Source organism: Rhamphochromis sp. 'chilingali' (genome assembly GCF_963969265.1).
Source record: "Rhamphochromis sp. 'chilingali' genome assembly, chromosome: 4".
In the NCBI taxonomy this organism is placed as follows: domain Eukaryota; kingdom Metazoa; phylum Chordata; class Actinopteri; order Cichliformes; family Cichlidae; genus Rhamphochromis; species Rhamphochromis sp. 'chilingali'.
Genome location: NC_137948.1, coordinates 14,785,078 through 14,805,165, shown reverse-complemented (window position 1 = coordinate 14,805,165; position 20,088 = coordinate 14,785,078). Strand labels below are relative to the sequence as shown.

The 20,088-nt window shown below is 42.5% G+C and overlaps 2 protein-coding genes across 4 annotated transcripts; both read right to left on the bottom strand.

The window, feature by feature from the left end:
- Window positions 1-133: 133 nt before the first annotated feature.
- polg2 (polymerase (DNA directed), gamma 2, accessory subunit) lies at window positions 134-4,192 on the bottom strand. 2 transcript variants are annotated; one of them, XM_080879160.1, is made up of 8 exons: window positions 3,323-4,192; window positions 2,678-2,779; window positions 2,342-2,442; window positions 2,001-2,186; window positions 1,563-1,700; window positions 1,377-1,457; window positions 1,120-1,220; window positions 134-1,026 (listed from the first exon to the last, which is right to left on the bottom strand). In XM_080879160.1, exons 1-8 carry the CDS (start codon window positions 3,807-3,809, stop codon window positions 861-863), a joined length of 1,362 nt encoding a protein of 453 aa, XP_080735286.1. In that variant the 5' UTR covers window positions 3,810-4,192; the 3' UTR covers window positions 134-860. The 2 variants fall into 2 exon arrangements, with proteins under 2 accessions (XP_080735286.1, XP_080735285.1); XM_080879159.1 differs by having other exon boundaries at window positions 136-1,026; window positions 2,342-2,447; window positions 2,674-2,779.
- A 947-nt stretch (window positions 4,193-5,139) lies between these two features.
- Window positions 5,140-19,799, bottom strand: LOC308394709 (putative ATP-dependent RNA helicase DDX5). Of its 2 annotated transcripts, none has more exons than XM_080879156.1 (13): window positions 19,585-19,799; window positions 17,126-17,309; window positions 16,875-16,971; window positions 16,630-16,763; window positions 14,824-14,889; window positions 14,235-14,376; window positions 13,982-14,142; window positions 13,533-13,705; window positions 13,155-13,265; window positions 12,191-12,252; window positions 12,029-12,088; window positions 10,369-10,590; window positions 5,140-5,997 (listed from the first exon to the last, which is right to left on the bottom strand). In XM_080879156.1, the coding sequence occupies exons 1-13, from the start codon at window positions 19,623-19,625 to the stop codon at window positions 5,546-5,548; spliced, it is 1,905 nt and encodes a 634-aa protein (XP_080735282.1). In that variant the 5' UTR covers window positions 19,626-19,799; the 3' UTR covers window positions 5,140-5,545. The 2 variants fall into 2 exon arrangements, with proteins under 2 accessions (XP_080735282.1, XP_080735283.1); XM_080879157.1 differs by having other exon boundaries at window positions 17,126-17,306; window positions 19,585-19,798.
- Window positions 19,800-20,088: the final 289 nt, after the last annotated feature.

Genomic DNA, 20,088 nt, shown 5'->3' with positions numbered 1-20,088 from the left:
AGACTTTGCTGATGTGCCTCATGATTCAGTCGATTCATACGCCCCACCGCCCCCGGAACAACAAATAAACAAAAACAATCTAAATAAATTAAAAATAAAAAAACTTTTATTCTTCTTATTATCATTATCAATACAGCTACTGCTATTAATTATAATTAGAATAAATTATATCATCATAAAATTAAACCACCCCTCTTTGCCTTTAGCTTCCTCCCACAGAGCAAGTAACATTAATAATATTCAGAGGTTATAAAGGGATAGTCACCAATGTACTGACCAATTTATTTGTGTTTTATTATAGCAGTTTCAGTCCTCTGTACCTGTGTGGTATCATGCTGTATTTTAACTTTATATTTGAACTAAACTACAGTTTACTAATACGGTAAGACTATTTTCTTAACTGCTTGTTCCATTATTGTGAACAGTCTTTGAACCTTCAGGAAACAAGAATCAAAATTGCCATCAACAACCAGAAAAAACAATACAATATAAATATTAAAGAGGGATTCCATATCTTTTAATAGAAATGTAGAGACAAATCCAAAAGCTTCCTCCTCCGTGACCACTATGTAGCCACCAATTACGCACAGATAAATAAACCTGATATAACCATGTCAGTGCCTTGAATGTACTGCGAAGAGACTGTAGGATCAGTAAGAGCTGAGTTAGCAAAGTTAAGAATACAAACTCTTGGGGTACATGTATACACACAGTGGGTTCATGTGCACCTCTATCCCAAAAAGTCTCTTATTTTTGGACCGCTCTGAGGAAATATGTTTCACAAGCATATCCCTGACCATAATTTTGTTTTTAAAAGGAATGCAAACTCAGGCAGGTGTTCGAAAAAACAGCAGGGGCATTCAGATGTTGTCAGCTGCAGAAATGTATCTAAATAGAAAGTTTTTGATCTCCGAGATGTGCATGGTCTCTTTGATGGTTGTGTCTCTGCTGCGGACTTGAAGAAGGCCACTTTCCAACGTGTTCTCACCGATGATGATGGTGAAAAGAACGCCCATCTCATCGTATCTGCATTACATCCACACAGAAACACACAGGCACGAGTTTAAAGAAAGGTAACGTAATTCAATTTGCATTATGTGCTGATTTAACGGCATTTACTTGGCATTCAGCTGCTCCATTGATGTTGGCAGAGTTTCAAGATATCCAGGCCACACAGAGATCTTTGCTTCCAGGAACTCCTGCAGAAGGCCTTCACAAATCTGAAGAAATATATTTAAAACACTTTTAATGCAATTTGATGCAAGTCCACAGAAGGAACACATTCAATCAGATCCTTTTAAGGTGAAAAATGTGTATTTGCACAGAAAAACTCCACAAAGAAGAAGCATGCAACATGTACTTCATGTTATCATTACCTGCCTCAGCTCCACAGTGGCTCCTCTACCAATATTTAAAGCCACTTTAATGGGAACCAACACTGGATGCAGCTTCAGCACCTGAAATCAACAGTGCAACAAATCTCATAAATAAAAGTCATGCCACAAATAGGAAACCCGCTGACAGTTTTTCTGCACGTGCAGCGAGCTGTTAAGCACAATCACCTTTCTCTGGTGCAGCTTTTTCTTGCTCTCTTCTCTCTTCAGCTGCTGGAGTGAGTTGGACAGAAACGCCATCGCACCACGGTCCATGTTTGCGGTAACGGAGACGACATGAGGAATAGACCTTCGTCCATCTTGATGCTGAAAGAGGTCAGGTAAGAGAAATGACACTGCGTGTGATTAAACTGAAGAAAAGCAGCAACAGACGAGCAGCTGCCCGTGTTTCTTATGAGACCTGGTGGTTCTTCTTCCTAAAGCCGTTTAGTTCAACTGAGATTTCTGAAAGCCTCTATCAGCTGGGAGCTAAGGGAATTTTTGATATCAATTTGACTTCCTGTTTTAAGACATTGTCAGAGAACCAGAGCCTCTGCAATAGCAGCTTAGGAACATGACTGAATCTCAATCCCGACTTAAAGCACACTCTAAAAGAAGCAGACGGACCTGCAGTTTGGACCGGTCTCCTTTGTGTATGTGCAGCAGCTCGGCATCTCCTCGACTCCACAGTGTCTCCAGGACCTCCTGACCCCACGGGAAGTTGTAGATGATCCTCACACCGCGAGATGCCGCCTGTTCGAGCTCCTCCTGCTGGACTTCATTGCTGCTGAAGTCGGACGGGGAGAGGGCAAACTGGATAAACAGGACGAAACAAAGAGAAAAGCTGAGTTATTAATGTTTGTAGTTTATAAGGCTGGGAAAGTGTTCTTACAGGAAAATACATTTATGCACTGGTGCATCACACCGTTTTAAATTTGTCTGAGATGTTTCCCTCCTCAAAGACTCACTTTTCTCCACCACTTCAGCCTCTGTCGTGTCCAGTGGTCCAGCCACTGGGACGATGTGCGAGGAGAGCAAAACCACACTAGAGATGTTTGCGTGACCTCAGCTGAGCTGACAGAAAATAGAATATACAGTGTGTTAATATGACATACTTACCTCATAAGGTCTGAAAAAGGTTAATGTGAACTCATGAAATACTGTATTAATATTAAAAGTCTAGCTCAGATAAACAATATAAAGAAACAAAATCCCAGTGAAGTTTGTTTGAATTTTTATTTTTCATAAGTGTATCCACACAGACACTCACACAGGTAAGAAACAACAGACGAAGCCTCACCAACCAGAGCCTTCTGCAGGCTGGAAGCACAGACCCGTCTCAGCCAGACCAAACGGCAGCTTCCTGTTCACCAGCTCTAACGAGGGGACAAACTGCTCTAAGGCACCTGGAAACAAAACAACACGCGTGAACCATCAAGACTAATTTGAAAAAAATAATTATTTTTTAGTTTTACAACAATGTAAAAGACAGAGACATGTTAAACAGAAATGTTACTAGCTGAGTTTCTGAAGCTGATGAGCACTTTCACACAACACTGAAGTCCTGGCAGTATCCTTAACATGGTATTTCAGCTCTTGCCATCATCTTTCTTGCTTACTGAGTTTACTACAGTGTGAAAATAATATTCCAAGAACAGCTCGTTTCCATTCACCTTACTCAAACAAAAGTACCACAGTGTTGGCATCAAACTGGACAAACAAGTATCAAAAGTATTCATAAACCATTAAAAGAAATACATGGAAGATCATAAAAGCAATAACGTGAAACAGTTGGTATACACGGTGACTTTGCTTGTAGTTTATAAATCATCTGTGGTGTCATTACTTTACTGTGCATGTTTAATGCTAGCTCTCAGTATAGAAATAAAAACGTGTATGTTATGCTCTATTATCATCATTATTTATTACAGGTGTGTGAGGCAACTTACCTTGCAGTAAGTTTGTTCTCAAACTTGGGGACCTCTGCAGGAGCATGTGCACCTCCTCAGCGAGCCGCCCCTTGCTTAGCTGCTTCTGCCCAAGTCTCTGTTTCAGCTGTTCACATTCAACAATCCTCAGCTGGCCCTGTCCACCTGTAGGTGCTTCCCTGCTGCTGCTGCTGCTACTGCTGCTCAGGGTGTTAATCCCAAAAACCTGAGCTCCGGACCTAGTCACTGAATGCCACCACTGGTCCAGCAGGTTTCTCCTGAGCTCCATGCCCAGAGGTCCATAGCTGCAGCACAGCCCGCGCTGAAACAGCTCCACGTTAGCGTGACCAGGAGAAACGAAGAACCTGTCCACGCAGAGCTGCAATAACGTAGTGACCTGGTCCACAGTCTCAGTCTGGGATGTGCTGCAGCGTCTCCAGCTGTGCCGCTTCAGCGTCACAGTGAATGCACTTCTAGACAGGATGTTTCTTACACACCGAGTAAACATGATGAAGAACCCGCTTCAGAGAAAGTTTCATTAGCAAAGAACAAGCTTTAAATCCTGTAGATTTAAAATATTCGCTAAGTGTACGGTCCTAAGTGGCCGCATACCGCAGTGAAAAGATGAGTGCATACGGTGGTTTGAATAGTACATGTGAACTGGGCTCACTGTGTTAAATTCCCAATGAAAGCTAACTTTAGCGAACCTTGCTAAAAGCAGCGTCTACAAATACAGACGGCTGTCGGTGCATTTAAGAGTCGGACGGTTTCCCTGCTGTCACACATCTAATGTCCAATTAGCCGCTGCTCACACTTCACATCTCATGGGAGACACATATTTCAGCGTTAGCAACGTATCTGTTACATGTGGTGGGTGATCCGGAAATTAAATCCTTATATCCGGGTAAAGGAGACTTTCAAAATAAAATGGAAACATCTACATCCTTCACCGATTCAGTGATATGAGTGCTTTTCTGGCTCACAGATTAAACTTAATTCGGAAGTGAATGGAGGTGGTGATTGAGTCTGTATTCATTACTGTACAAAAACAAAAATAGCAGTTTAATTTAAATAGATTTTTTTAAAGTTCATTTATCTGATTATAGCGTACACTATGATTATAAAACTACAAAAAATGAAATTAAAAAAAGGGTACTTGTAAAAATTATAATATAGTTAATAGAAATGACTACACCTCTGATTTACCTTTAACCAATCCTTGACCTTTACTGTGAAATATTTAATATGTGTATTTCATTTGATTTCAGTTGAAAGTGCGTTGCATAGATGTCGCCAGGTGCTTGCTCATAGGGTGTCTTCTGAATATCTGAGGTTTCTCTGTATTATTTTGGGGTATTACCAGTTAAAATCATCAATTGCACCATAAAACTTTACTTTCCATAGACATTATTCTCTGCGATAATTAAATAATAATAATAATAATAATAATAATAATAATACACCCCCCCCCCCCCAAAAAAAAACAAACAAACAAAAAAGGCAGGTAGGGCCAGAATATTTTTGAAAGACTGCATCTCTCAGCTGGCTCGGGAACTCTTTGGTGTTCCCTAGAAAGAGCTGCAGGTTGGCAAAAGGTTTAAAGCTTTGCATTACGTGTTGTCCCAGTGACCCAGATAATCAACAGAAAAATGGATGGACACACGGGTGAAAATTGACAAAAAAAAACCCAAAACAGCAGAACAGAGCTCTGCCAGCTTCCCTGTAACACCACTTAGAGGTATCAAAATCTACCCCCCCAACCATCCAAAAAAAAAAAAAAAAAAAAAAAAAAAAAACCCACAAAAATCCCCAAAGAGAGAGAACACAGACACACAAGGTTACCATCTTTTCTTATTTTTATTGAAAAGGGCCACACGCACCCCTTTTATAGATGATCTCCATAACATCACTTTAGGCATACCACAAACTGAAAACACTGTATTACCTAGTAAAAATAAATTACTGAGGAATGTAACAAAAAAAACAAACAAACAAAACAAAAAACCAAAAATAGTCAAGGAAAAGTGCAGCAATCATGGTTGCACTATAGGAGACGTATTTATGACTCCATGTAATGCTCTGGGTTTACGGAATAATTCCAACCCTGCTGTAAGCAAAACAAAGTTAAACAGTACAAAGGATAATAATATTAATAATAATAATAATAGTAATGATCATCATACTGTAAGATTTCAGGACGAAACAAAAATCATGTTGGTTCCATTTATTGTGCATATATCATATCTACTGAGGGAAGGGTGGTGGCATGGTGTAGGGCACCATTGGTGGTGGTGGCGGCTGCTGCTGGGCCTGTGGGGGCGGCGGCTGGGAGTTGAATGGGAATGGTGGGTGGTTCATACCATTCTGAGTGGCCCTCTGCATACCCCCAAACTGAGGGGGACCCTGGAAGCTTTGGTTACCAAAGCCGCCCACCTGGTTTGTAGGAGCGCCAAAATTACCCTGTCCATTGCTGTTGCTGTAATTGCTGCTACCATAGTTACCACTAGAGTTACCACTATTGCCTCCATAGTTGCCACCATTTTGGGCCTTACTGCCACCAAAGGAGCTCTTCGGCCCACTGCCAAACCCTCTGTCGCTGTCCCTGTAGCTACTACCACTGAAGTTACTCCTCCCACCCCCAGAATACCTATCCCGGCGATCATCCTTGTAGCCACCTCTTCCCCCCCTTCCACGACCTGTGTGAGACAAAGGAGAGAGAAGGAAGGGTGGGTTAAAACACCGTGGCTGTGGCACCAAGACACAGAAACCAGCATCAGGGCTGCTATGAGATCGTAAAACCCCCCAAAACAATAACAAAAAAACAAAACAAACAAAACAAGTCACAATTCCCCTCCTTGAATCGCTACCTTATCGTGGTGGAGGGGTTTGTGTGTCCCAGGGATCCCAGGGGCTATGTTGTCTGGGGGCTTTTGCCCCCTGGTAGGGTCTCCCATGGCAAACTGGCCCTGGGTGAGGGACCAGACAAAGAGCGATTCATAAGACCCTTATGAAAAGGACACCGAGGGAACAGTTTACCCTGCCCGGGATAGGGTTACCGGGGCCCCGCCCTGGAGCCAGGCCCGGGGAGGGTGCCCGAGGGCGAGCGTCTGGTGGCCGGGCCTTAGTCCATGGGGCCCGGCCGGGCACAGCCCGAAGAGGAGACATGGGCCCATCCTCCCGCAGGCCCACCACCCGCAGGAGGCGCCATAGGGGTCGGGTGCATTGTGTGCCGGGTGGCGGCCAGGAGCGGAGGCCCTGGCGGAGTAACCCCTCTCTGGTGGGGAAGGAGCCTGAGTTAGTGCGTGAGGTTGAGAGGTACTGGCTAGATATAGTCGGGCTCACCTCTACGCATGGCTTGGGCTCTGGAACCAGTCTCCTGGAGAGGGGCTGGACTCTGTCTCAGTCTGGAGTTGCCCCTGGTGAGAGGCGGCGGGCTGGGGTGGGTATTCTAATATCCCCATGGCTTGCTGCCGGTACGTTGGGGTTTTTCCCGGTGGACGAGAGGGTTTGTTCCCTGCGCCTTAGGGTCGGGGAACGGGTCCTGACTGTCATCTGCGCTTATGCGCCGAGTGGCAGTTCAGAGTACCCAGCCTTCTTAGAGTCCCTGGGGGGGGGGGGGGTGCTGGAGGGTGCTCCACCTGGAGACTCTGTTGTCCTGCTGGGAGACTTCAATGCTCACGTGGGTAACGACAGCGAGACCTGGAGGGGCGTGATTGGGAGGAACGGCCTCCCTGATCTGAACCCGAGCCGTGCTTTGTTATTGGACTTCTGTGCTAATCACAGTTTGGCCATAACGAACACCCTGTTCGAACATAAGAGTGTCCATAAGTGCACGTGGCACCAGGACGCTCTAGGCCGTAGGTCGATGATCGATTTTGTAATCGTATCAGCAGACCTGCGACCATATGTTCTGGACACTCGGGTAAAGAGAGGGGCTGAGCTGGCAACTGATCACCACCTGGTGGTGAGTTGGATCAGGTGGCGGGGGAGGACGCTGGACAGACCTGGTGCACCTAAACGCGTAGTGAGGGTGTGCTGGGAACGTCTAGCAGAGGCCCCAGTCCGCGAGATCTTCAACGCACACCTCCGGCAGAGCTTCAACAGCATTCCGAGGGAGACTGGGGACATTGAGTCCGAATGGACCATGTTCAGCGTCTCCATTGCCGAAGCTGCTGCATTGAGCTGCGGCCGCAAGGTGGTTGGTGCCTGCCGTGGTGGTAATCCCCGAACCAAATGGTGGACACCAGAGGTGAAGGGAGCCACCAGGCTGAAGAAGGAGTCCTATCGGGCTTGGTTAGCCTGTGGGACTCCGGAGGCAGCCGACAGGTATCGACAGGCCAAGCGGAATGCGGCTTGGGCAGTGGCTGAAGCAAAAACTCGGGTGTGGGAGGAGTTTGGAGAGGCCATGGAAAAAGACTTTCGGACTGCCTCGAAGAGATTCTGGCAAACCGTCAGACGTCTCAGGAGGGGAAAGCGGTGCTCTACCTGCACTGTGTATAGTGCTGGCGGAGCGCTGCTGACGTCGACTGAGAAAATTGTCAGGCGGTGGAAGGAATACTTCGAGGACCTCCTTAATCCCACTGACACGTCTTCCGAGGAGGAAGCAGAGTCTGGGGATGAGGGGAATGACCCGCCAATTTCCGGGGGCGAGGTCACTGAGGCAGTTAAACAACTCCTTGGTGACAGAGCCCCTGGTGTTGATGAGGTCCGCCCCGAGTTCCTGAAGGCTCTGGACGTTGTAGGGCTGTCCTGGTTGACACGCCTCTGCAATGTTGCGTGGAGATCAGGGGCAGTACCTGTGGACTGGCAGACCGGGGTGGTGGTCCCCATCTTTAAGAAGGGGGACCGGAGGGTGTGTTCCAACTACAGGGGGATCACACTCCTCAGCCTCCCTGGGAAAGTCTATGCCAGGGTGCTGGAAAGGAGAGTTCGTCCGTTAGTCGAACCTCGGATACAGGAGGAACAATGCGGTTTTCGTCCTGGTCGCGGAACACTGGACCAGCTCTTTATCCTCTCCAGGATACTTGAGGGTGCATGGGAGTTTGCCCAACCAGTCTACATGTGTTTTGTGGACTTGGAGAAGGCATTCGACCGTGTCCCTCGGGGTGTCCTGTGGGAGGTGTTGCGGGAATATGGGGTGTCTGGCCCGTTGCTATGGGCCATTCGATCCCTATACAACCGTTGCAAGAGCTTGGTTCGCATTGCCGGCAATAAGTCGGACTCGTTCCCGGTGGGTGATGGGCTCCGCCAGGGCTGCCCTTTGTCTCCGGTTCTGTTCATAATTTTTATGGACAGAATTTCTAGGCGCAGCCAAGTGGCGGAGGGCTTTCGCTTTGGTGGCCTCAGAATCTCATCTCTGATTTTTGCAGATGATGTGGTTCTGTTGGCTTCATCGGGTGAGGGCCTCCAGCTCGCACTGGAACGGTTCGCAGCCGAGTGTGAAGCAGCGGGAATGAGGATCAGCACCTCCAAATCTGAGGCCATGGTTCTCAGCCGGAAAAGGGTGGAGTGCCCACTCCGGGTCGGGGGATGAGTTCCTGCCCCAAGTGGAGGAGTTCAAGTATCTCGGGGTCTTGTTCGCGAGTGATGGGAGAAGGGAGCCGGAGATCGACAGACGGATTGGGGCTGCAGCTGCAGTAATGCGGACGCTGCACCGGTCCGTCGTGGTGAAGAGGGAGCTGAGTGTAAAAGCGAAGCTCTCAATTTACCGGTCGATCTACATCCCTACCCTCACCTATGGCCACGAGCTGTGGGTAGTGACCGAAAGAACGAGATCGCGGATACAAGCGGCAGAAATGAGCTTCCTCCGAAGGGTGGCTGGCCTCTCCCTTAGAGATAGGGTGAGAAGTTCGGCCATCCGGGAGGGGCTCAGAGTAGAGCAGCTGCTGCTCCACATCGAAAGGAGCCAGCTGAGGTGGTTCGGGCATCTGACAAGGATGCCCCCTGGGCGCCTCCTGGGTGAGGTGTTCCAGGCATGTCCCACCGGGAGGAGGCCCCGGGGCAGACCCAGGACACGCTGGAGAGATTATATCTCTCGGCTGGCCTGGGAACGCCTTGGTATTCCCCCGGATAAGCTGGAGGAGGTGGCTGGGGAGAGGGAGGTCTGGGCCTCTTTGCTTAGGCTGCTGCCCCCGCGACCCGGCCCCGGATAAAGCGGATGAAGATGGATGGATGGATGGACAAGTCACAATTAAAAAGTACAATTACTTTATTAGATCTAAATATAAGGAAAAACACCTAATAACTGATAGAAGAACGAATTGCAAAGTTCAGTAAGGATAATAAAAATCTAGTGCTCTACTTTGAAGTCAGTTTATTTTCCCCCCAAAAAATCAGATTTGAACATTATAATAAGCAACATTTCATGGTTATTTTCCTTTCTTAATATCCATTCTTGGACTGTACTGGAGTAGCTACACCTGTATGCTGTATCAACATTTAAGGTGGAACTACTATGCTTTTCCTTGAATATAACACTTCTCTCTTATCCACAAACACACACACAAATTGTAGGTGCAGCCCCGTGACGGAAGGTGGGGTGAGAGAGAGAATGAGAGAAGTCAATTACAATCAATATATTAAAAATATGAAAAGAAAAAAACAAAAAACTTTCTAACCTTCAGTTGTATAACTGAGTTTTAAATGGCCAAATATGAAATAAAAATTATAATAATTACAATAAATATATTCTTGATCACCTATTTTTGATGCTGAAATGTCAAAAAGAACTAAAATGGAGACGTGCCAACCAGATGCTAGAGAGAAAACTTAAGGTGTTGGCGAAGCTGTCCCAGCGTATGCCTGAAATAACCATATTAGGCATATCCGTCTCTTGTATAGGTCCATGAACAACGAAAACTGAGTGTTTACAGCAGTCTAAACCATTTAACTTTTATTTAGAGACTAACTCCTGATACTTGGATCTCATTTTTTGGAAAAGACTAATTGGTTCACTTTAAATCGCCTCTCTAATAACATCACTGATCAATAACAAAAACTGAGTATCTACTCGTCAGTAAGTCTAGCTCACGTTTAAATCCTAATGTAAATAAGAATGATATTTTTACCTCCTCTGTCCTCTGCCATCTGGATCAGCTTGGGGTTAATGGCCTGGTTGGCCTCGCGGAGCACAGAGATCAGGTCACTGGCTTGTTTCATGTTGTTGGGGGTGAAGAAGGTGTAGGCTGTGCCCGTTTTTTGACTTCGGGCTGTGCGTCCAATGCGGTGGATATAATCCTCGGAAGAGTTAGGGTAGTCATAATTGATGACAAATTTCACATCCTCCACATCTGTGAAAGTGTTGCAGTGTGGCAAAACAAAACAAGGAGGCCACAAAAGATTTTGCACACCACAACAGCCAGATCAAAGGGAAAAATTAGCAACTGGGAAGGCTGGGGAAGAAAGGCGACTGTTAGCCTGTGGAGGAAACACGTTAAAACATCAGAATTGCGTACAAGTCTACTCCATGGGAATACTACTGTGGGAAGAGAGAAACGATGCACACTCCAGTTGCTTACCATAATCAAAAGACATGACTCTCCCTTTTGTTAACCAAGGGAGAAAAAAAAATGAATTTAAGTCTTACCATTAAGGAGTATGCATTCACTAGTCCTTTCCCAATGCAGCGAAATCCCCCACAAATTGTCAAGTGACATCCAGGAGCTTCTACGCAGTTGGGCCACGATATGCACTGGGGCCTCCTCGTGCCAATATAGGACCATTGAGTGGTACATTTTTGCATGTCCAGGCTTTTCCCAGTACACTCTCAAAAGAAACTTGTTATTAAAGGCCGCACTGCGCGTCTTGCCAAGACAAAATAGACCGAGTACTAATTTAAACAGGGGCCCGCTTCAAAAACCATGAAAAAGAGCCAAACATTGAACCCTGTGGGACCCCTGAGCGAACACAGAACAATTACCACCACCCCCACCCCCTTCATCAGTATCATCAAGGCAAGATCTTCCAAGAAGCCAGTGTTCACTTGAGAAAATGTCTCTTGTTGGCAGGTCTCGACATGACTATAAAACGCAGGCGAGGGAGGAACTTTGGTTTGAGCTGACTCTCTCTTTTTCCACTCACTAGATGCTCCCACTACCCCCTAAACACATGTGCCAGGTCTCCTCAATTTTCAGAGACATGATTTCAAACTGCTCTCTCCATTTTCAAGGAATCCAGCACTTTGACGGCAAAAGAAAACAACTGAAAGCTTTGACAAGCTCACACCCATGCTATGTGATACAAGCTCTGAAAGGTAACAATTGTTCCAAATCTCAAACAAGTGACTTGCAATACAGCGCTCTCTAACACAACAGCATGCAAGGCAAAAGTCACAGCATCAAGCATATCTCTGTTTTTTAACGTTTGAGTTGGAAACAGCTGGATGGCATTTGTCAGGTGAAATCCATGGACAGAGAACAGATGTGAGCGTTTTTCAACAACATATCAGAGACAAAGGCTTAGCCACACAGCCTTTTGAAGATCACTGGCACACAAGAGCTTTCACCTCTCTAGGCCCACTGGGTGGCAAGCCAGTTGAGCAATTCCAATATGTCATCCTGCTCCCTCTCGAGGCCTGGGACTGTCATGCCTAGCGCCTGCCACAAAGACTCCACCTTAAGGTGAGAAAAACTCAGAAAATGCATAGAAAAGTTAAAGAAAGCAAAAGCACTTTCTTTAAAATAAGTGTAACACTGATAATAAAGTAGTACTATTCAATGCCATACTGACCTAAGCCACGGGAGGCCACATCTGTTGCAATGAGAATTGGCGCTTTGCCATATCTGAATTCTGGAAGGAAAGGGACTAAATTGAGTAAAATATAGAGTAACAATGATTGTTTCAATATTAAAACCCAGATCCATTTTATTAACACAAAATCATATATCTTACCGTTAAGGACCCAGTCTCTCTCCTGTTGGCTCTTGTCTCCATGGATTCCCATTGCAGGCCACCTGTCTCACACACACACACGCACACACACACACAGTCAGCCTAGATTAGTCCACTGTCAGTCCACTGAGGAGCATGTGTTGCAGCAATCTTGAAATGCCTATAGGCTCTTACTTAGGCAGTTAATATGAACCTTTATCTAAAGTAACTTTAATTTTATGTGTTTCTGGGTCAAAACCTGCATGTATATTTACAGCAAATGTGACACATGTTGCTTCAAATATTTGCTGAACTTGACTGTAAATTAGGGCTGTTCGATATAACGATATATATCTGATGACGATATTAAAACGTCTATCGTTTCATTTTACGCTATCGTTTGTTTCGTGGTGTCGCAAAATAAACTCTTTACGGCAATATTTTTCCATCGTTTTGATGGTCACTGTAGTGGCTATATTAATTTCTTAAAGTTCTCTCTTTCTCTTATATTTAATATAACCACACTACAGACGGACAAGCGCTTGTTTTTATGCATTGTCGTTAGCAACAACGACGTTAAAACCATCGCGTGTCTGCTTGTTTATGTTCCACATAAACCTTTCACAATAAAGCTCAAGATCCTGTTGAGACTTTTCAAAACCTTAGACTCAAACATTAGAACAGGCTTTTTCCCGCAGCACGCCGTGTAATAAGTACTCACAAAGAAAACGGCGGCCGTTACAACCTATGTCTAAAAATGTAGTTTCATGCACTCGACTCCAGGTACGCGACGCCCAGCTGGAAACATTTCACGCAAGTCGAGCTGCCCAAGATTCACAGAATTTACAGAAAATGTTACATTTTTGTGATTTATATCGTTATCGGACGATAGATGTCTTAATATAGGGATATGAGATTTTGGTCATATCGCACAGCCCTACTGTAAATACGATTTTAAAAAAAATTAAGGATATGGACTCCTTACCCATCTCTCCTCATCCTCCTGGTGAGCTCATCACAACGTCTTTTGGTCTCCACAAAAATAATGGTCTTGTTCTCCTTTTCACTCATGATCTCTTCCAGCAAACGGATCAGTCTTACAGAGAGCAGACAACAGAGAAAGTCTACTCATTATTCATCTACTAGCTGAATAAAGTTCTCTACCAATTTAAAGCACGTAAATTTACGTTTTGTGTCTAAATGGTTAAAGTAAAATACTATGAAGATGGTATGAACACAACAGGATTAGAGCCATTTTAGATTTAATAAGACATTTTTCTTTATCTACAGTACATAATTAAATATAGAACATGGATTTTCATGTTTAAGCACTCGTTAAGGGTGGTATAAAGCATTTACTCACTTGTCCTCCTTCTCAAGGTCATTGCAAACATCAACTATCTGCAGGATGTTATGATTGGCACTGAGCTGCAGTGCTCCAATATTGATCTGGACATAGTCCTTCAGGAAGTCCTCGGCCAGCTGACGAACTTCCTTAGGCCAGGTGGCGCTCCACATCAGGGTCTGACGGTCTGGCTGGTAGAGAAAAACAAACAAACAAAAAAAAAAAACAAAAAAAAAAAAACAGAAAAAAATAAATTTTACCAACACAGGTTTACTTGATGTATTCTGGTTCAGTTCTAGGTCTTCATCAAATTTTTGAGGCCCTTGCCCTTAAAAGACTATGCAAATTACGTATCATAAGAAACCACTAAAATAGCTGCCATCTTTGTGGCATGAAAACCTGTTTTGACACAGATTCTTAGAAATATAATGTTAACTGTCTGCAAAGCAAAAGCAGAAACAACCTACCCGAATTTGGTCCACTATTTTGCGGATCTGAGGTTCAAACCCCATGTCCAGCATGCGGTCAGCTTCGTCCAGCACCAGATAGGTGCAACGACGCAAATTAGTCTTACCGCACTCCAGGAAATCAATGAGACGACCCGGAGTGGCGATGCAAATCTCAACACCTTAAACAAAAACCGAGAAAATAGCGTTTTTAAACTTAAAACCAATACAATTAAACTGTAATCCTTAAACAAAAACTTTAAAGAATATATACCTCTTTCAAGGTCCCTGATTTGGGGCCCTTTGGGCGCCCCGCCATAGATGCAGGTGCTCTTCAGACGGGAGGCCCTGCCATATTCAGCCGCCACTTGCTGCACCTGCTGGGCCAGCTCACGGGTTGGTGCCAGCACCAAGCACTAAAAAAACGATTTACATTCTTTTTAAGTCTGAACATTTCAGCTGTTCTTCCACATGACAACAAATATGGATGACACATGTTTATAGATTAAATATCAAAAAGTGTGGGTCTTGAAAGTACTGTAGATGGGCAGCAAAAAGTCATAAATGGAAGAAAATGTATTTTTTTTATTATTTTCTGTTTGAATTAAAATGTAAATATTTAATATAAATATTTTTTCATTTTAAAGTCAAACTTGTGCCTTGTCAATAGATGGAAAAAACTAAAAGACTGCAGAGGCTATGAGGATGTAAAAAGGCATCAAGATATATAAATGAATCACTGAAAACACAAAGGAGGAAAGATTTTCAGATTTCAAAATGGCAGTCAAAAGGATGGAATTGGCTGTTTTACACAGCAAGATTTGTATATTTACACAGACAACATGAATATATTTTTTACTTACAATAGGCCCATCTCCATGCTCCAAGAATGGCTGGTGTTGGATGTGCACAATTGCAGGCAGAAGGTACTAAAAAGGACGAAAAGGAGTGAATCTTGCAAGTAATGCAACTATTAACATAACAGTGTAACATCAGTGTTTTGAAAGAATAAAGAGTTGTCTGCCATATCTCCATAACATCAGTGCTGTGAATTTCTTACAAAAGACAGCAGTGTTAACATGGTTTTAACTAAGGGTGGGCGATATAAACAATATACGATAGAAACGATGTAAATTTGGCCAACGATAGAGATTTTGACTCCATCGCTCTATCGCATGTTGATGATGTCATCAAGCTGCGCCTGTTTTGGTCGAAACCATTATCATCTGCAAATTATGGCGGGCGACAGTCATAGCAAAGAGATAAAGCACTTTTGAAATATGGGGAAAGCCAAAAACTGCGCTTCCTCCACTTCCGTAACATTGATTCATTAATGTTGAATTCTCTCGCAGCTGTTCTATTCCCATATTGTTGCAGTATATTAATAACTAACCTCGTATTGTGGATGAATAATCTCAGTTGTTCTCCTGACTGAAGTTTGGCCCGTGTATAGCATCCTGCTATGCGATTGCATTTGTCCCTGACCACCAGAATCCCTCACGTTAACTTTTATCGAGTGGAAAAAAAGTTGGCGTTCATCCTCCAGCTTCACTGTGCTAATGTTATGCTAACATAGCTGTGTCGCTAGCAATCACGTAGCACAACATTATATACCAGTTAGTCCAACTTCAGTAACCCTGCAAACGCCACTGCTGTTTAGTTTTCTGTCTTCATTTATATTGGAAGTGGTAGCAGAGCTGTGCATTTTAATTAGTTTCAAAAATCTCTCAGTCAGAACATGCTATGTCATGTTTAGGTGTAAACTAGCGAGCTAACTTCCTGTTAACTTGTAACTCCTTTAAATTTAATAACTTCTGTTTTCATGGATGTTAAACTTAATTGTTACACCCGATAAAGCAGCAATGCTGATGATTTTATTAAAGATGAAAGAATTTAGACCGTTTTTAACTCTCAGTGTTCGTTTGACTTTGGGACCTGAAGGGGACGGAGTTTTGGATCCAGATTACTCCACGAAGCTCCTCACTACGGCAGCCGTATAGTGCAGCTTACCAAAGTTGTACTAAAACATTTTTTAACAAATTTCGGTTCGAGGTCAGTAAGCACAACCAGAATTCATACATAAGGCACACTCTCGATTTTTGAGAAAATTAAACGATTTTAAGTGTGCCTTATAGTGTGGAAAATATGTTATACAGAAGAAAAGAATATATCGCGAAATATATCGTTACTGCACCTGCTTCAAATTATACCGCAATATGCATTTTAGGCCATATCGCCCAGACCTAGTTTTAACTCAAAACATTTTGTCCAAAATGGATATTTTACAACTCATAGCATCTGGTCAGTCTCAACGGAGCCACTCTTAAACTTGTATACACTCACTGTTGTCACCTTAAAAAATATCAACAGTGTTATACACATTTTTTTTTTCAATTTTGCCTAGTGAGTGGTGCAGTAAGGTTACCTTGCCTTAAATGGCTGTACTAAATAATACAAAATGACAGAATAAAGAATTTATTATGTTTTTCTCTTTGGTGAATTTAGCCAATCATGCTGCAAAAAATTCTATACTGTATTATGTTTTCAAATGCTTTGGAAAGCAAAAGTAACCACATAGCACCATTAATTTTATTCCCCATCTTGGCTGAAATGGTTTTAAAAAAAAAAAAAAAAAAAAAAAAAAAAAAATCTAACTGTATAACACTTACTGCAAGGGTCTTCCCAGAGCCAGTCTGAGCGATTCCAACCATGTCTTTGCCACTCAGGGCTACGGGCCACCCCTGAGACTGGATTGGAGTTGGTTCAGTCCAATTTTGTTTGACAATTACATCCATAACGTAGCCTGAGGAAGCAAGACATGCAAGTTTAGTAGCTGCAAGTTGAAATATCAGCATAGGGTAATAGAGCAGGCAGGCAGTTCTTAATTATTTAAGCAGCATGAATTTGTACTCACTTGGAAATGCAGCTTCGTGGAACTTTACGATCGGTTTGGGGCAATCTCTGCCTTTAACCGTCACTTCTTTGCTTCTTCGGTACTGTTCGACCTCTTGCTGGAATTCCAAAAAGAAATAAAAAGACACAAGTTCACATTAAAGCAGCAATACCCACTGAAATCATGTATAATTTTAAGAGCTTTACATTTTATGGTTTTTTTTTCCTAGTTAAAAAAAAAAATAGAGAAAATTATGCAAAATCAGGCCTTACAAGTGGTCTGCGGGTGACATCTGGGTGCTCCTGGTAGAAGTTCTTTTGAAACTTGGGAAGCTCATCGAGGTTCCAGTGCTTCTTTCGCAGCCTCTCACCAGGGTTGCCGAACTTTCCAGGAGGAGGTCCACCCCTATTGCCTCCTCCACCACCACCAAAACGAGGAGGCCCACCGCCATATCTTCTTGTGAAAAAAAAAGAAAAAGAAAAAAAGATGCCACGTATAAAAAAAAAAAAGAAAAGAAAACAAAGTACCCTTTTGTTAAAATAACAATTAACTGCTCAGCCATTCCTATAGAAATATTCTTAAGGATGCAAAATTAAACACTGCAATTGTTTAAATAACTGCAGTCTAGACTTTTTCAGGTTGGCTTAAGCTATGAATGAAGTTAATCGCAGCATCACTGCTGAGGTTTTCGCCTGTTTGGTCAATTTCTTCAATCGCAGCGCTAGATGTATTTCCTGTCTCCACAGTTTTATAGCACTATAAGGAAACAGCCTTTGTAAAATAAATATAAAGGCATTTGTTACACAAAACACAATCTTTCTATTATATCCATTTTCCATGTATTTATTTACTGGAAGAAGAGGGTATTTGTGCCCACTTAGTTTGTAAAACTTAAATATTTACTTTACAGAAAATCAGCACCTGTGGAATTTCGGGAAAACGGAAAAGTGATATGATCGAAGATATGCTTTGTATTTTGTTTTTGAAAATAACAGCATTCACCAAAAAGTACCCATAGATGAAATAAATGACAGCAAAGAAATTCATTAAATGGAATAAATACAAGTTTAGGACCAAACATTTGTAGGTTGAATTTTTTCACTTTCACTTTCTTTTTTTTTTTTAGAGGTTTTAGCCAGAGCCAAAGAATACAAACTGGCACTGTGAAATACAAGTTATTTTTTTAAGCTCATTTTGGTATTTATGGTGTAATTTAGATTATTATAATATACTTTTTTAACTTAAATAATCAGACAGCGTAAAAACAAACAAACAAAGACAGACTTTTTGCCGAAGGAGATCACATACAGTGCTTTGGAAAAACAAACAAACTTTTCCAGATGCCACCTTACGATCTAATGATTGCACCTCTATTTAAACAAAATAAGATTTAGATCCCTTTTTTAAATACTTAATAATTGATTTTAAAAATTGGTATATGAACAATTCAGCTTTTTAAGTAGGGCATGGCAGAAATTTAAGAACTACACCCTTAACTGTCAATAAACTAATCTTTTAGACAGGCGTGGTCAGGACAACCAGAAACCAACAAACAACAAGAAGCTGTTATGTCAAATGCATACGTATAACAGGCTAATAATTACATATGAAATTTACTTTAAAAAAAAATTAGATAAAGCAGTTAAGATTGTCTCTCTCACATAAACCATTTAAAAAATATTTTAATTTTAAAGTCCTTTGGTTTAAAATGTGTTATGCAAATAAAACTTGAAACTGTAATTATCATCTTTATGAAACGATGGCTTTTACTTATGTATATATATATATATATATATATATATGTTTTTTATTTAGGAATATTTATTCATTGTAGCTTTCGTTTTTGATGAAACCTAGTACTGAATAGGCTAAAGCTCCAGGCTGCATCTTTTCAGTATATTCTATGTTCTTTCCGCTTAATTCAATCCTTTGCCGTTCTGCTTTTTTTTTTTCCTTTTTTTTTTTTTTTAAATAGGCATTTATTTAATTGTCATTTTCCGAGAAACTGCCTATAACTTGCCTTTTGCAGTAATTTCACAAGTACATTTAACCAAAACAAACGCTAAATAATGACAAAAAAATTGTAATTAAAATGTTTCATAAACAGTCCCACATTATATGTATATATTTAACTTTATGTTATTGTAGTATATGTATACAACACCAGGTTTACTAACATTAAAAACCCATATACAACTATGAATGCTGTACAGACTGAACAGGTTCAAACCGCTTATGCGGAGCCATCTTTGAATACCGCTTCCGCATAAACAATAACATGTCACATCACCGAGCCTGACGTGACCCGGTTAATACACGGTTAAACGGGGCTGTTATGAGGTTTCGTTTTGCCTCCGGTGACAGAAAACGACTCTTTAGTAATAAATTGGGCCTCAGCGACATAAATCTTGCACTCTCAAGAGAAGACACTTCTGCGTCACATGCTCCGGTAACGGGAAGGCTGACGTGCAAACGCCGACACGGAGCCGCCGTTCGCTGCCATTTTATCTCCAAACGGCAAGGAAATGGATTACATTACACTGACAGGGCGCCGCCCGCATAGAAACAAGCGTACATTCTAATACACGCCTTTACTTACTAACAGAAAGGCGACAATAAACCACGAAACCCTCGCAGTGACATTTGTTTTGATACGTAAGACAACGCTGCAGCCAACGGCCGAATGCTACACTTGGCATTTTTTGCTAATATTAAGGAAACCCACACTTACCCTCGGTCTCTGCCACGATCTCTGTCTGAAAAACCTGGCATTGTGTTGTAGACTGCAGTGAAAAAAATGGGATAAGAAGAAATATCAGCTGCCGGCCTATAAAACAGGCGAAAAAAATCTACGAGCTGAAAGCGCACCGGCGAAATAAAAAGAAAATGCCGGCAGACAAAAGTCTGTCTACCGAGACGGAAACGAGGTCAGACGGGACGGATAACATTTGTATCAATGCGCGTTTTTCATTCGTATTAGCTGTGGTACTATTTTATGTTCGCGTTCAGGACTGTGACGTTTATTTCTACAGTTGATACAAACCTGCTTTCTTTGCTTTCTTTCTATCTTTCCTTTATCCGCCCCGTTGACATCAGTAAAAGCATTATTCAAAAGCATTTTTCTGAGAAGTGTATGACAATTGAACAGTAGTGCAACTACCTCCTCCAAAGTGAATAAAGTAAAAAAAAAAAAAAAAAAAAAAATCTACACTCCTTCCAAAAAAACTAGACATCC